This window comes from Cyprinodon tularosa, unplaced genomic scaffold (genome assembly GCF_016077235.1).
Source record: "Cyprinodon tularosa strain WSP-4 unplaced genomic scaffold, ASM1607723v1 ctg152, whole genome shotgun sequence".
Lineage (NCBI taxonomy): Eukaryota > Metazoa > Chordata > Actinopteri > Cyprinodontiformes > Cyprinodontidae > Cyprinodon > Cyprinodon tularosa.
In genome coordinates this window covers 665,749-681,807 of record NW_024038354.1, presented here as the reverse complement: position 1 = coordinate 681,807, position 16,059 = coordinate 665,749, and the positions used below count along the sequence as shown (strand labels likewise).

Below are 16,059 nucleotides of genomic sequence, written 5' to 3'. Positions count from 1 at the left end.
ACTATATTCTCATGTTACTTTATTTTCTAATGTTACAACTTTACTCTCATAATTTTACGACTATTCCCATAATGTTACTTTATTCTCGTAATTTTCCGACTTTATTGTTGCAATTTTACAACTTTATTCTCGAAATTTTATTACTTTATTCTCACAATGTTACAACTTCATTCTCGTAATTTTACGACTTGATTCGCGTAATTTTATGACTTTATTCTCGCAATTTTATTACTTTATTCTCATAATTTTATGACTTTTTTCTCGTAATTTTATGGCTTTATTCTCATAATTTTACGACTATTCTCATAATTTTATTACTTTATTCTCATGATGTAACGACTTTATTCTCAAAGTAGAAAAAAAAATCTCTATTCTGATCCTTATACTCGTCGTACATTTGGTGGAATGAGTTCAACTGGATGAAGTGGAGAAATAAAAAAAGGGTTTTATACCAAACTAAAATTAAAAAAGCTGCTCTGTATAGGAACCACCTGAAGGGAAAACAGAACGTTCTCCTGAGTTAACAATAAAAATACTGTGCTTTATTTATTGTACAATGACCTGCCTTTTAAACACATAAGTATAACTGTATGGAGCTAAATTGATGCGATAAACTTAGTTAGAGAACAACAACAACAACAACAAAAAAAGGACCTGAAAACTAATTTTGAAACTTTAAACAGATTTGAAATTCAAAAAGAAATTTCAGTTTCAGGATTGGGCCCTCCAGGTGGGGCCCCACCCCCACCCCCACATCAAGGACACTAAAAAAGAATAACATCAAAAAACAAAAGAAAAAACTTGAATCTGATAATATTTTTTAAACTTTTCTTTTAGGTTTTAATCCTTTCTTAGTTTAAAAATATTTCTTTGTTTCAAAGATTTTTTTCAGTTGAAAATGATTTCTGTTTTTTTGAACAGTTCTAATCTCCTAATTTATCTAGTAGGTAGAACTGAGGCTTTAAAAGAGCAGCATAATAACAATAGATCTGATTTCAAACTTTTGCAAAGCTTCACCTGTTTTTAGTTGATTTATTATTTTATCTTGAACTAATCTGAACTCAAACAATAAGTGTTTTTTTCCTGATGTGCCCCGACCACTTGTATATGTTTGACTGTAGCGATAGAGGTGATAGATGGACACCCCTGGCGTGACCTTTGACCTTTCCTATCAGATAAAGGCGTCCTGCTGTCCTGAGGCTGCCGTCAGAGCACAATAGTTCAGTGTGTGATTCACTTCGCCGCGGCGCAGAAACAATGGACGGTAACTTATTCCAGGTCCCATATCTGCCACCGCCAGCCTGAACAAAGACAGACTGATGGTGTGTTTGGGCCGTTTGTCCCTCCAGAGCGTGCTGAGCCGGGTCCACTTCCTGTGTCGGACTGAGCTGATGGGGAGACGCCCGGGAAGAGACGGGCTGCGGGGACGGCTCTAAAAATACAGCGGGAGGGGCCAGAGTACGGTGATCAAGGTCCAGCCTGGTCATGATGTTCTGTTCTAAACATCTATTAAAAATATTAAAAGAAACAAAATCTTTTTCTTTTTATTTTGCAATAAACAAATCAGGAACTTTATTTTAATGAGGTCAATTATTTAACAGGCCAACCGTCTTAGACTTCCTGTAATCTATGGTTCTGGAACCAATCCAAGGAGACATTTATCCATAAATCAGCTAAATAAAACTTTTTAGAGCCTCGTGTCCTACAAGCTTTGAAAGAGACAACTTTTTCACTAAAGGAAAAGTTTTGTTAAAGAAGCATCATTTCAGGTCAATGATGAGCTATTAAAATAAAGAAGGATTTAAAAGAAGATGAATATTTTCTATGGGAATATTTTCTATATGAATTAAATGTTATTCTATTCTTTCAGTACTGCTTTGCTGTGGGAATTCAAATAAAATTATTTATTAAGATAAAAAAAAAAATCAGTCATTTCTATATTTGAAAACATTTCTTGTCATTTTTTAGACAAAGGTTCACACAGTTATCGTCTTTAATGTTCTGGTTGTCCAAACATTTACTAGTGTTTAGTATAGAGTTTCCCAAAACAGGTTTAGGAGAAGGTTTTCAGTGATTCCTGCGCTATATGGAGGAACAAACTATATCATAAAATACATACATTTGAGTGACTCAAAAAAGCTGATAAATGTTCCATGGAATAGATGAGTTCCATTCCCATGAATAGACTTTTCATTTCACTTAAAAAAATGTTAGTGAATAAATGTTATGGTCTATTCGCTGGTGATTCTCAATCATCCAGGTCAGTCATTCCAAAAAAATCAATCCGCTGGACTTTGTTTCCAGGTCTGAAGACGTTTCTCTTCCATCCAGGAAGCTTTTTCAATTCAAAATGTCAGAAATAGCGTTGAGTTCCAGGCTTTATACAACAGCCCAACAAAGCCTGGTTTTTGTGTAGAAAACAATTGAAAAGAATACAAACTGGCCGTTTATCAAGTTAGCAAGGAAATCCAAAAGGTGCGCAGCAGAACATAACAGTGAAAAGATTAAACGCAAAAACATCACCATTCCATATGTTGTTGGAGTCTCTGACAAACTCAAACATTTTCTCCAAACACTAAATCCCAGAACATTTCGAACCAAACAGACCCTGAAACAGAGACTAGTTCATCCTAAAGACCTAATCTGAGCAGAGGGGTGTCTGCAGGTCGATACAGTGAGGAATGCTCTGATCGTTATATTGGAGAAACCAAACAACCTCTCCACAGACGCATGGACCAACACAGAAGAGCGCCCTCCTCTGGACAAGACTCGGCACTACATCTACACCTGATGGAAAAAGGACATTCTTTTGAGGACCAGAATGTTCACATTTTGGACAAAGAAGACATGTAGTTTGAGAGGAAGGAAGCCATCTATGTTAAGAAAGAAAAAACAGAGTGGTGGTGGGGGGGGGGGGGACTCAGATTTCAGCTTTCAAAAACCTCCAATGCAGCGATAGAGTTGATTCCTTCCCGCTATCATCTCATCCCCATCGCTATGCAGGGGAACAGAAGACCTCACCTATTCAGCCAGGCCAACAATCCCCTTTAACGACCCCCCTTTCAGAGACATAGACAGGTATGGGGCATTGCAGGAAAACAATGAAGCTAAACGACCCCCATTCCAAGGGGGGGGGGGGGGGCGTTCATCCGTTTCTATTTGCATGTTTTCTAAACTAAAACCAGGCTTTGTTGGGCTGCTGGATAAAACCTGGAACTCAACCCTATTTCTGACATTTGGAATTGAAAAAGCTTCCTGGATGGAAGAGAAACGTCTTCAAACCTGGAAACTAACACAGTGGATTGTTTTTTAACTTCTTAGAAAATTTTATGGTCCCAATTTAGCTCCATACAGTTCTAATTTTTATATTTTCCATGTGGCTGAAATAATAACAAAAGTCAAAATTAATAAATACGATTTTATAAAAACCTCATTATCAATTATTATCAGATGTATGCGTTATCAATTTTAAAGTCATTGATAATTTTTATTGTTAACTAAGGATGTTTTCCCTTGAGGTGGTTCTCATACAGAGAAGGTGTCTTTAAAGTTTTTTTATCTTTTATTCTGGTTTAAGACATTTCAACCTCAAATGTTTTAAACAATCTCAGAAACATTGAACATTAATGGTGGTTTTTAGATAAAAAAAAAATGTTTTTGTAGTTTAAAAAATATATATGAGCAAAGTTTATGGCCCAAATCTATCTCCATACATCCAATGTGAAAACATCCCATAGCCTTAACCCTTTAAAGCCCGATCCAAGAATAAAACAAAACAGAAAATTACTTTTTTTGGTTTGAATTCCTTATTTGGCCTTTTAACGAAATATGCAAAAAGAAAAAACAGAAATACATTTTTGATATTAATAATTTATTACTATGCGATAAGTCAAGATTATTTTTTGTGTAGTCTTCTGCCCTCTGTTATCAGGTATATCTGATTGTGTACAATAGGATTTTGAGCAAAGTTTTTACCGTTAAATTATGCAAAAGGTGTCAGACGCAAAACATTTCAGAAACCGTATGTATCAAATATGATACATTTGTCATTACAGGGTTAAGGAAAGACAAGAAGTCCAACTTTGCAGATCTATGCGGTATGTTCTAGGCATTTCTTTAGCTACAGCAACTCCTTTAGCTTCTGAAAGACCTGCAGACTATTGAACTCTTAAAGTTCTGTTATAAAGGCGCAATATGGTCAAATCAGAGGTGTTGAAAAGATGAATGTTTATTACTGCAGTAGAAGTATAAATCCTACTGATTTAAAAATACTTTTGTAGGAGTTAAAGGATCAACTTCAGCTTTTTACTCCAGTAAAAGTATAAAAGTAAAAGTAATGCAGGAAAAACTGTTAAGGCCAGAAGCTTTACTGCTCTACCCTATTAAAGGAACATTTTTATACAATTCTAGATGATAATTTCCTTAGACTTCATTTTCTTATTTTTATAACTAATGACAAAAGGGGGAAATTTAACTTTATATCATCTTGTAAAACTATTTATTTTGGTATGTGGAGAACAAGTTGGGGCAGAACCGAGTCCAGCCACAAAGAAATTAATTGTCTGGATGAAACTAATTATTTTGATGGTTTTTATTTTATTTTAATACCAACAGGCCATAATGAAAATGAGCTGAAATGAAACAAAACTAACAAGTCAATTTTTATTATGTGAGGAGTAGAAAGAATTTGTACTTTGTGACACTTCTGGGTAAAGTAAGTAGTCGCAGCATCAGAAACAACGCCCTGACTTTTGACTCTACAGCTGCCTCAGTTTTTTAACTTGTTGTAAAGATAAGATTGTTTCTCATAACAAAGATTCTGCATTAGTTTTTTTTCTGTTTCTAAACCAAGAAAAGTGTGAAGTAAATCTGCTGTTCTTTGCTACTACTTTTGTTTTTCTGGCTGGTTGCTTGAACCCTGAGGCTATTATGATGTTTGCTGAAGGCTTGTTGCATTTAGAGCAAACATGGAGTTCGTCTCCCGATGGGCAGAAAAAAACAACCAAACACAGCGACTGCAGCAGGAAAGCTGGTCTATTTGTGTTCTGCTTTTCAAAGGTGTGAACTAATCTCTGCTCGCTTTCAGGAAGCAGTTCAACGTCTCAAGTTTGCAAAGCTTCAGGCATCTGATTGGTTATTGGGGAAAAAACGGCGTCTAAAGGCAAGCAGAGCCAGAACCAACACTGGAAAAAATTCAAATCTACATCAGTCATTTTTATCTTATAATAAGTGCAATTTTTCTTGGATTGAGGAGTTAAAAGAAACATTTTGCCAAAGGAACAATTTACACTTAAAATAAGAAAACACAAGTGCATTGTCCTATTTCAAGTAGATTTTATCTTAATATCTTATTTTAAGAGTAAAAATACTCATTCCATTTGCAAACTATCTCAATTACTTAAAGTTACATACATTTAATTTAAGAATGTTTTTGCTTATTTCTAGATTGTTTTTCTAGTGTAACTGAAGCTGAACTTACGTTGTTGTCCAGACTGCAGAGGCTGAGGGCGTCTGCATCTCTGCTGGCCTGTTTTCTCTTCCTCTGCGACATAAAAGAAAGAAAAAACAGAATTTAAGCAGCAGAAAACAACATTTAAACCCACTGAGGTTCTCTTTCTTATGTTTGTCTCCAAACAGCTAAACCTTCTTTTTCAATGTGGCTTAGATCAGATGTTTTCAGTGTTTTCCAGGCCAAGGACCCTAAACTGATGGCGATGGAGTGGGGACCCCCTGATTATATATATTTTATGAAACTGTGTTCTATCAAACTGGTCCTATAGTCACTCTATTACAGATGGAGTAATGTAAGTAAAGTAATCCCTCCCTGGGATTATTAAAGTATATCTGATTCCTGGTTGATGGGACAGGTGTTGTGAATGAAACGGTGTCCAGCTTGAAAGAGCTCCTGTGTGTCTCTGAATGTGTGCATTGATGACTGAAAGACATCTTCTGCCTCCATTTATCCGTTTACTACAGTCTGTTGAATTCATGTTCATGTGGATTTAAAGACATTTCAATTAGTGGGAAAAATATAATATATAAAATATATAAAATAGAATATAAAAAAAACTCTAATCAACCAAACTTTCATGACCCCCATGCAGTACCTCTGTGGACCCCGTAGGGGTCACGGACCCCCTGTTGAAGACCTATAGAGCAAAGTAAAAGTCTCTGTTATAGGCCAGCCAACTTTACATCTATTAAATCTTATTGATAGTTTTTATTTTGGCCAATAGACAAATGAAGGTTAGGTGTTTTTAAAATAAGGAAGATGTGTTTTTCTAAACCCACATTGGTGAGAATCTAAGACTTAACTCTGATTGGCTGAAAAAAGCCAAAACAAAAACACAACTTTGTTTTTGGTCCACTCTATAAATCCTAGAACTATACAATATTTCTGACATTTTGAATTGAAAAAGCTTCCTCGTTGGAAGAGAAACGTCTTCAAACTTGGAAACAAAGTCCAGTGGATTGTTTTTAACTTCCTTTTATTGGTACGTTTGCAGTGATTTGGCTATATGCTGGTTGATAAAGAAATGAAATATGAAATAAAGACAGAACCAGTGGTGTGTTCTTATTAACTCCCCCCTCTGGACTGAAAGTGTACTGCAGTTTATCACAGGCTGAAAGCTTGGTGACAAATTCCCATGATTCCTATAATCCAGGTGAAACACATCCTGAGGCCTCCAGTGGAAAAGGGGCTTTTGTGTTGGATTTTCCCTCATTATGAAGTAATAATTTAGCAGAATGCTCCAACTAACAGGTTACAAAGGAATACTTACAATAATAGTTTTCCCTAAAATGACTCATCTTTATCCTCTAGTGTTTGTTAGCAGCTTTTACTATAAGGATGAGGTAATAATCTCTGCTGACTCATATCTAAACCTCATGGTAATATTTGCCTTCATGCTAAAGTCTCTGTTGTAACCTTGAGCTCTGATTTACAGTCAGGCCCCACAGCATGAGCAAGGAACCCAAACACTTCCTGTCTGCTGCCATGGTGACACGAAGGGGAAAAAATAATCAGACAAACAGCAGGGGACAGCAGAACCGAGCAGAAGAAGAATACAGGGGGGCAGAAGAAGGATGTTGGGAATGGTGGGACAATAGCAGGAAGTCTGATGTTTGTTCAGTGTTGTCCAGATCTTAGCCAACGTTTCAAACCATTAGTGCAGAAATCAGGGGAGGAGGGGTTCTCCATCCCAAATAAGGTCAATCTACTTCCTACCTGACTGAAATTATCACTATTATTAGCTTCTGTTTAAAGCTGCCTGCAGGAAGCAGTTCTGTTTTTTGTTTAACATCTTTGTGAAGCATTTATATGGAGTGAATTTTGGTTCATTATTTTTGCAAGCAAAGAACTCTTTTTGTTCATTGAAATTTAAAGGGGAAAAAAAAGCCAATCCAGAAAGGAGACTTTGCAAAACTATCTTTTTATTCATTTTTCTTGTTAAATTTTTTATTCTAAGTTTTTACGTTCTTTTTAAAGACTTTGTTTTTTAAATGTCTTTTTCTGAAGTTTTATGAACTGCATTCTTTTTTTATTTGTGTTTTACAGATCAGATTCTCTGCACTTGAATGGACTAGTCTCTGGTTTCTATTGGTCTACTGGATGTTTGCCACAACAAAAGTGAGCGTTTGGATTGGGCTGGAAAGAATTTGATCTGTAAAATACAATATGAATAGAAAGCAATTCATAAAAATCAATCTGAAAAAAAGACATTTGAAGAAAGTTAAAAGTTAAAAAAAAAAAAAAAATCTATAAAAAAATAAATAAATCAAACACGAAAAACAACTGAAAATTCTACATTTGAAAAATCACATTTAAAAAGTTAAAACAAACTAGGAAAGCAGTAAAGTTACTTTTAAATCTTTCTTTTTCAATAGTTTTCACTAATAGGATTCTTTCAGTTAAATTTCAGGATTTCTTTTTCTTAAAATTTCCAAATAAAAAAATGTTTTCTAACAAACTAAATATTTTGCTTTAAACTAAATATTTATTTAACAAAGTAAGATTTTATAAATGCATGAATGAGAGTGAAAAAATGAATTAGAAAAAATAAATCCCTTATTTTTCTCTTAAAACACGCTAAATAACCATAAATATTGCTCCTAATTTTTGACAGCTTAACTTTAGAAACAGTGTACCATAGTAGGAGCCCTGAAATAGAAGGGTTGATGGTTGAAACCCGGCTCTGCCTTTCTGTGCCGTTGTGTCCTTGGGCAAGACACTTCACCTGCATTGCTTACTGATGGTGGTCAGAGGGCCCAGTAGCGCCAGCGTACGGAAGCCTGACTTCTGTCAGTGAGCCCCAGGGCAGCTGTGGCTACAATGTAGCTCATCAGTGTGTGAGTGAATGGGTGAATGAGTTAATGGGTTAATGAGTGAATGAGTGAATGGGTGAATGTAGTGTAAAGCACTTTGGTCAAGTCTCCTGACTGAACAACATCAGCTACCATAGCTATGCAGACGACACACAGCTTTACATCACCATGTCACCAGGTGACTATGAACCAATTCAAGCACTGAGGAAATGCTTAGAAGAAATCAATGCCTGGATGTGCCATAATTTTCTTCAACTGAATAAAAACAAAACTGAAGTAATAATCTTTGGACCAATAGAGGAGAGATCTAAAGTTAGCACACAGCTTCAGTGGCTTCAGCTAGTAACCACTGATCAGGCCTGAAATCTAGGTGTAGTACTGGATTCAGACTTGAACCCCCAAAAGCATTTAAAGACAATTACAAGGTGGGCTTTCTATCACCTGAAGAACATTTCCAGGATTAAAGGACTAATGTCTCAGCATGATCTGGAAAAACTAATCCATGCATTTATTTTCAGTCAAATTGATTACTGCAACAGTGTTTTCACAGGTCTGCCTAAAAAGTGGATCAGACAGCTGCAACTGATCCAGAACGCTGCTGCCCGTGTCCTCACTAAGACTAAGAAAATAGAGCCCATCACCACAGTTCTAAAGTCCTTCCACTGGCTCCCTGTATCTCAGAGAATAGACTTTAAAATACTTATGTTAGTCTATAAATCTCTGAATGGCTTAGCACCTAAATACATCACAGACTTGCTATCAGTGTATCAACCCTCCAGACCACTCAGGTCTTCTGGCTCCAGCCTGCTCTGCATACCTAGAACCAGAACTAAACATGGAGAAGCAGCATTTAGTTCCTATGCTCCACTTATCTGGAACAAACTTCCAGAAAACTGTAAAAGTGCGGAAAGCCTGAGTTCCTTTAAATCAAGACTAAAAACCTTTTTTTTAGGCCATGAGCCAAAGCTCATGACCATAGATGAGGGTAGGAACGTAGATCGACCGGTGAATCGAGAGCTTTGCTATTTGCCTCAGCTCTGTCTTCACCACAACAGAGCGGTACAGGGCACGCTTCACAGCAGATGCTGCACCAATCCGCCTATCAATCTCCCGCTCCATCTTCCCCTCATTCGTTAACAAGACCCCAAGATACTTAAACTCCTCCACTAGGGGCAGTACATCCTCCCCAACCTCATGAAGGCACTCTACCCTTTTCCGGATCAAGACCATGTTGTCGGATTTGGAGGCCCTGATCCTCATCCCGGCCACTTCACACTCAGCTGCGAACCAATCCAGTGAGAGCTGTAGATCACGCCCTGATGAAGCCGACAGGACCACATCATCTGCAAATAACAGAGATGTCATCCTAAGGCCACCAAGGCAGATCCCCTCAATACCTTGGCTGCGCTTAGAAATTCTGTCCATAAAAGTTATGAATAGAATCGGTGACAAAGGGCAACCTTGAGTCCAACCCTCATCGGAAACGAGTCCGACTTACTACCGGCAATGCGGACCAGACTCGGAGACCGGTCATACAGAGACCTAACAGCCCCTATTAAAGGGCCAGGTACTACATACTCCCGGAGTACCCCTCCACAGGACCCCCCGAGGGACACGGTCGAATGCCTTCTCCAGATCCACAAAACACATGCAGACTGGTTGGGCAAACTCCCATGCACCCTCCAGGATCCTTCTGAGGGTGTAGAGCTGATCCATTGTTCCACGGCCATGACAAAAACCACACTGCTCCTCCTGAATCCGAGATTCGATTATCCGACGGACCCTCCTTTCCAGAACCCCGGAATAGACCTTACCAGGGAGGCTTAAAGCTGCAGTCTGTCAGAGAGCAGACTTCGACTGAAAATTTGAAGAAAAACAGGTTTCACGCCACTCCCCCACCCTCTCTGCTTCACTCATGCCCCACCTCCAAGCCCCACCCCTCTCACAGCACCACCGCATGCGACCAGGAGCGTCCAAACAGCGTACGCGACATGGAGTGTGAACCGGTAAAAGCGATAACACTCACCTCCAAGCAGCTAGATATAAGATGCTGGTTATACAGAAGTTTGCCGTGTAAGCAGTTGTCAGCAGGGGTAGTAAGGGCAGTTTCTCTTTCGCTGGTGGCTGTCGCTCCGCCATGACTTCCACGCGCGTCCTCCTGACTGCTGCAGCCGGGCACTGCGGCAGGTTAAGCGGTGAGGGGGGGAGCTGTGATTGACACTCCATCAGACGCTCCTCTGGCTGTGATTGGTTGTTTTGACTCGTCCCGAATTATTCTTTCCAGATTGAAATACAGGCAGTATGCGGGACCAATTGAAGCAGTTTTTTTCACAGGTTACATATCACATGTACTGCTGTCTGGGCATAGGGACAGTTTTAGCCAATATGACAAAAAAGTGATTTTTAAAAACTTACAGACTTCAGCTTTAAGAGTGTGATTCCTCTGAAGTTGGGAAACACCTTCCGGTCCCCTTTTTTAAATAGGGGGACCACCACCCCGGTCTGACAATCCAGGGAAACTGCCCCCGATGTCCATGTAATGTTGCAGATGTGTTAACCAACACATCCCCACAACATCCAGAGCCCTAAGGTACTCAGGACGAATCTCATCCAGGAAAGTTACAAGTTCTTTAAAATTACTCTGAAAATTAGATGTTCTGATTTTAATTTTAATTTGTACTTTTGAGTACTTAAAGTCGTAGGGAAATCGTATTTAAATGTCAAATCATTCTGGCTTAAACATGTATATAAATGTTCTCTTTATCAGACCATATTGTCCCAAAAGTTAGAAAATTTATATTTAAAAAAATCCTGTCTTAAAATCTGTGTTTTTTTTCCGTTATCTTATGCAGGCCAGTTAGTTCTACGTCAGCCTGAACACCTAAATTCGGCCAATCATATACCAACGGTCATCTGTCAATCAAATGTTTTCGGTCATAGCATCTTGATTCATATGTAGCAGCTAATATACGCAATGGTTGAAATCAGAATCCTTTCCTTTCCCATTGAGTTGCGTCCCAGTGTTCACGGGGATGGACGTCTGTGTCTTCAGCAGGCGTAGAGCTAACAGAACTGGCAGCGTTGCGAGGCAAGGGCTCAAACATGTACGGCTGGAAGCCTTCTACGCCAAACCAAGCTTCTGCCGCCCTGGCGTCCTCTTCCACAACATCTTCGTCCCGCTTTCCTCCTCTAAATAAAAAATGGATGACGGAGGAGACTCATCCACGACCTCCGACACTAAACTCTCCTCCTCTTGCATGTTTCCTCTGTCCATAGCGTTCCTTGACAGCGTCGTTTTTAAGTCACCAATTTAGTGCTACTTGGTCCCAATGGAATTTCCCATTGGGAACCTACTAGCACTAAGTTGCTAACTGGTTAGCAAGATGCTTCCGACAAACCGGCCACAACCAAACTGGCTTGTGAACCTTCTACCACAACAATCCCGCCCCCTTGATAGTCGACCAATCACATTCCCTTTATTCACTCGTGTAAAGTCGGGCACCATTGAGGAGAATTCGGAAATGCAACGATTTGAACAGCCGCTTCCCTTTGAATTTAAGTAGATTATTGACAGACTAACTTTTACTTATAGTTCAATAAGATTTGACTATTAGTATCAATACTTTCACTTAAGTAGGCTACTACTGTTGAGTGATTCCAAAAAAGTTAAAAACAATCCACTAGGGTTAGTTTCCAGGTTTGAAGACGTTTCTCTTCCATCCAGGAAGCTTTTTCAATTCAAAATGTCAGAAATAGCGTTGAGTTCCAGGTTTTATCCAGCAGCCCAACAAAGCCTGGTTTTAGTTTAGAAAACATGCAAATAGAAACGGATGAACGGGTCCCCCCCTTTGGAATGGGGGTCGTTGGGCTTCTTTGTTAGCCTGCAATGCCCCATACCTGTCTATGTCTCTGAAAGGGGGGTCGTTAGAGGGAATAGTTGGTCTGACTGAATAGGTGAGGTCTTCTGTTCCTCTGTAAAGGGGCTGCGATGGTAGCGGGAAGGAATCAACTCTATCGCGGCATTGTAGGTTTTTGAAAGCTGAAATCTGAAATCTTTCTTAAAGGAATAGTACACCCAAAACATGATTAGCCTTCATTTTCTACTCACCCCATGCTGAACAACACTCTGGAGTACTTTTTTGATATCTCAAATGCATCTGGAGATCTGGGAGGCTTCTTGCTGTCTGCTGACATTCAAATAATGGAGGTCTATGGTGCCCGAGGCAGAAAGGTCCATAAAAGTCCACAAAAAACGTGTCAATATTCCTCCATACTGCTCGTCCAATGTATTCCAAGTGTCCTGAGTGGGTAGTATCCAGAATGTACTCGAAACGAAGTCATTTAGAATGTTTTTAGAGCATAAACAGTAGTGTATAGGATTTCCTGAAAGCGCGTTCACGAGTCTACGGAAACCGCGGCAGACCAAACCAGAGGAAAGTGCGCATTCAGCTCGGCAAAGAACTCATGCTCTTCATCAACACTGAAGTCCTCAGACATTTTTCTTTCGTTGTTTCTTTCTTTGCACAGGTAAACAGCACATTTCTTCTTCTGCGCTTGCATTATCGGCAGAGCAGACGCTGAATGCGCACTTTCATCTGGTTTGGTCTGCCGGCTTCCGTAGCGTCGTGAACGCGCAGGTGCGCACTTTTAGGAAATCCTATACACTACTGTTTATGCTCTAAAAACATTCTAAATGACTTCGTTTCGAGTAAATTCTGGATGCTACCCACTCAGGACACTTGGAATACATTGGACGAGCAGTATGGAGGAATATTGACACGTTTTTTGTGGACTTTTATGGACCTTTCTGCCTCGGGCACCATAGACCTCCATTATTTGAATGCCAGCAGACAGCAAGAAGCCTCCCAGATCTCCAGATGCATTTGAGCTATCAAAAAAGTACTCCAGAGTGTTGTTCAGCATGGGGGTGAGTAGAAAATGAAGGATAATCATGTTTTGGGTGTACTATTCCTTTAACATAGATGGCTTCCTTCATGTCCCTCTCAAACCATCTGTCTTCTTTGTCCAAAATGTGAACATTCTGGTCCTCCAAAGAATGTCCTTTGTCCATCAGTGTTGGGCCATGCGTCTGCAGTTCAACTGCAGACACCACTCCACTCAGATTATGTCGGGGGGGGGGGGGTTGTCACCTAGTGTTGAGTACTTCGTCCACCACTGACTAAATCACACCCTTGGGGGTCTGATGTCCAAGCAGAAATTTTAATTTGTACTTTTGAATAGTTAAGAATTTTTACTTCAATACTTTAACTTGAGTAGATTATTGAGAGTAACTTTTACTTGTACTTGAGTAAAATTTGACTATCTGTATCAATACCTTTACTCAAATACCAATGTGGAGTACTTCATCCACTGCTGCTGAACACACCTTATTGGTTCTGATGATCTGTGATGCTGACTGCATCTTCAGCAACATGGAGGCAAAGTGGTCTGCTTCGGTCCAGGACTCCAGAACCGGTTCCTCCCTGGATTCCGTCTAAAACAAGCCTAGCTGTGTTTAAGTTAAGGTCAGATTTGCTAACCCTAAATTAAGTCAGAGGATCAATTATGTGTGCAGGAACCTTTTAAGTCTGCTCCCTGGTCTGCTCAATGTTCTTATATTTCATCTTGACCTTCTGTCAGGTCCTCTTTGGTCATAATTATAGGTATAAAAACATAATTTCTGCTGCTTATTAAACTTTTTATGCTGCATGGCTGCTTTAATGTTAGCAGAATTCAATCCTGAGTCTGCTTCATTAAAGTCAGAGACTTAAACCACCAAACCACAGAGGGACTAATTGCCAGGACAAGAAACAAGTTATAGGAATCCATTGATTGTAAAATCCATGCGTTAAAATATTAGCTTCTGCTGTTCATTGAGTTGCTCATTTGAGAAAATTACAATTAACTCTTTAAATGATCGTTTTTTCAGTTCAGACACGTGTTTAGGAAATGTGTACTTTAGGCAGTTTAGGTATTTATTCCATTCGTTGTTTTTGCTGAATCAAAGAATGATGGACCTCATGTTCTGTTGCATTTAGCTCCGTTAGGTACAGCTGGCTAGGGATAGCTTAAAGATTTAGAAATTTCAGACCCCTCCATGATTTGTAAGTGGGAGAACTTGAAAATTGCAGGGTGTTCATATACTTATTTCATATTTTTATATTTTTCATTTGGTTTAGGTCTTTGATTTGCCAGGTTTTCATATTGGACCGATGGCTGTAATGATTCCCGAATAGGGAGCTGCTGAAAGGACTGATGGTTTCCTCCATTAACACTCAGAGGGATGAATCTGGCAGAGCGGGTCACCAGAGGGGGAGATTTGCTCCAGGATGCTGAAGGTTCTCCACATTGCGGCGTTGTTAGGGTTGACATGCCTCTTCGGTGCTGCATGAGGACGGCACGGGTGTCTTGATTGAGCTTTCCAACACCCCTTGGTAAGATTGCTTAAGAGCTTTGGAAAGGAGGCTCCTACCTCAGAGGAGCAGCTGGATTTGATCAATTACATGAGATTAAGTGTGTTTTACATACATAAGAATCATTCTGAAGAAAGAAAATCCCCTCTGCAAAGAGGAGAGCTGGAAGGAGCCCAAAGCTCTCAGTTTTTCATCAGTTCCTGCACACGTTCCGGCTAAGTGAACAATGCCTCCCATCTACAATGGATCAGGAGGACATTATGTCCAAAGTTCAAACAAAAAAACAAACAATATTTAGACATTTTAAAAGAAAGTTGTTTCCAATGAACAGTTTTGTTTCCCAGAGGCTCAGTGTTTGCAAACAGAAACTTTCCAATAACCAGAAACCTTTAAAAATAAAAACTAATTAAAAAATGACCAATGCAGTTTAGTAAATGGTTTTCCTTTGAACTGAACCAACAGAGGTTGTTGGTTAGATCTCCATCCTGAAACTACACATCTGACCCCAGACTTACCCGATAGTAAACAAAGAGACAGCAGCCCATCTTAGCACCTCCTCAGCCTCTCAACGCGTCGATTCGTTGCTCCTCTTCCTCCAGATCACCTTCTTAGAGTACCACGGTCACATCAGCTCTCCTCCCTGCTGTCCTTCTCAAACACCACCAAACACTTGCTCCCCTTCCCCTCTGTGGATCACCTCCCTCAGTCACATTTCACTCTGGACTTCTCTGTCTCCTTTAAACCAGACTGTTGTCGTTCCTCTTCCTCCAGTTGGGTCCTTCTTCTCTCAGCCTGCAGCCCTTCTGAGTCCTTCTGTCCACCCCGGATTTACTCCTCCTGCTTCTTGTCCCTGAGTGGTTCCACAGACCCTCAGGAACAGGAACCTAATCACAATGTGTGTGTGTGTGTGTGTGTCCACTCAGTTCGCACCGGACAAACAGGAAGTGACGGCTGCAGGAGGAAGAAACAGACGTCTATAATTAGGAGCTCCAGGAGACAGAGTGACCCCAAAGGTAGGAGCACAACAAGCATCGACCAACCTTTGATTTTTGCTCACTTATCTTTGCTCCTTTGTCTACTTCAGCTAACCAAGGATTTATATTTAGAAAAAAATAAGCAGATTTCTGTTTTGTTTTTTCACCTTTAAATTGTACTTTTTAATGCGTGTGTATAAAAACCATCTGCAGCTGCACTGGAATCGATTTCTATGAAATGAAGCAAGGAGTCCTGCAGGTTTACCACCTCTTAAAAACAGTCCAGAATTAGTCAAATAGATTTTAAAGCTGCTATTAGAGTGATTAGATGATGAAATGCATTTGAT

General features: G+C 39.5%; 1 protein-coding gene across 1 annotated transcript in view; it reads right to left on the bottom strand.

Moving 5' to 3' along the window:
• The window catches only part of arhgef3 (Rho guanine nucleotide exchange factor (GEF) 3), a 58,595-nt gene extending 42,960 nt beyond the window's left edge, over positions 1-15,635 (bottom strand). Inside the window, exons 1-2 of the mRNA XM_038279699.1 lie at positions 15,254-15,635; positions 5,480-5,542 (exon numbers count right to left, since the gene is read on the bottom strand). Of these exons, the coding sequence (XP_038135627.1) occupies positions 5,480-5,542; positions 15,254-15,283 (93 nt within the window). The 5' untranslated portion in view covers positions 15,284-15,635. The remainder of the gene's footprint in view (positions 1-5,479; positions 5,543-15,253) is intronic.
• Positions 15,636-16,059: the final 424 nt, after the last annotated feature.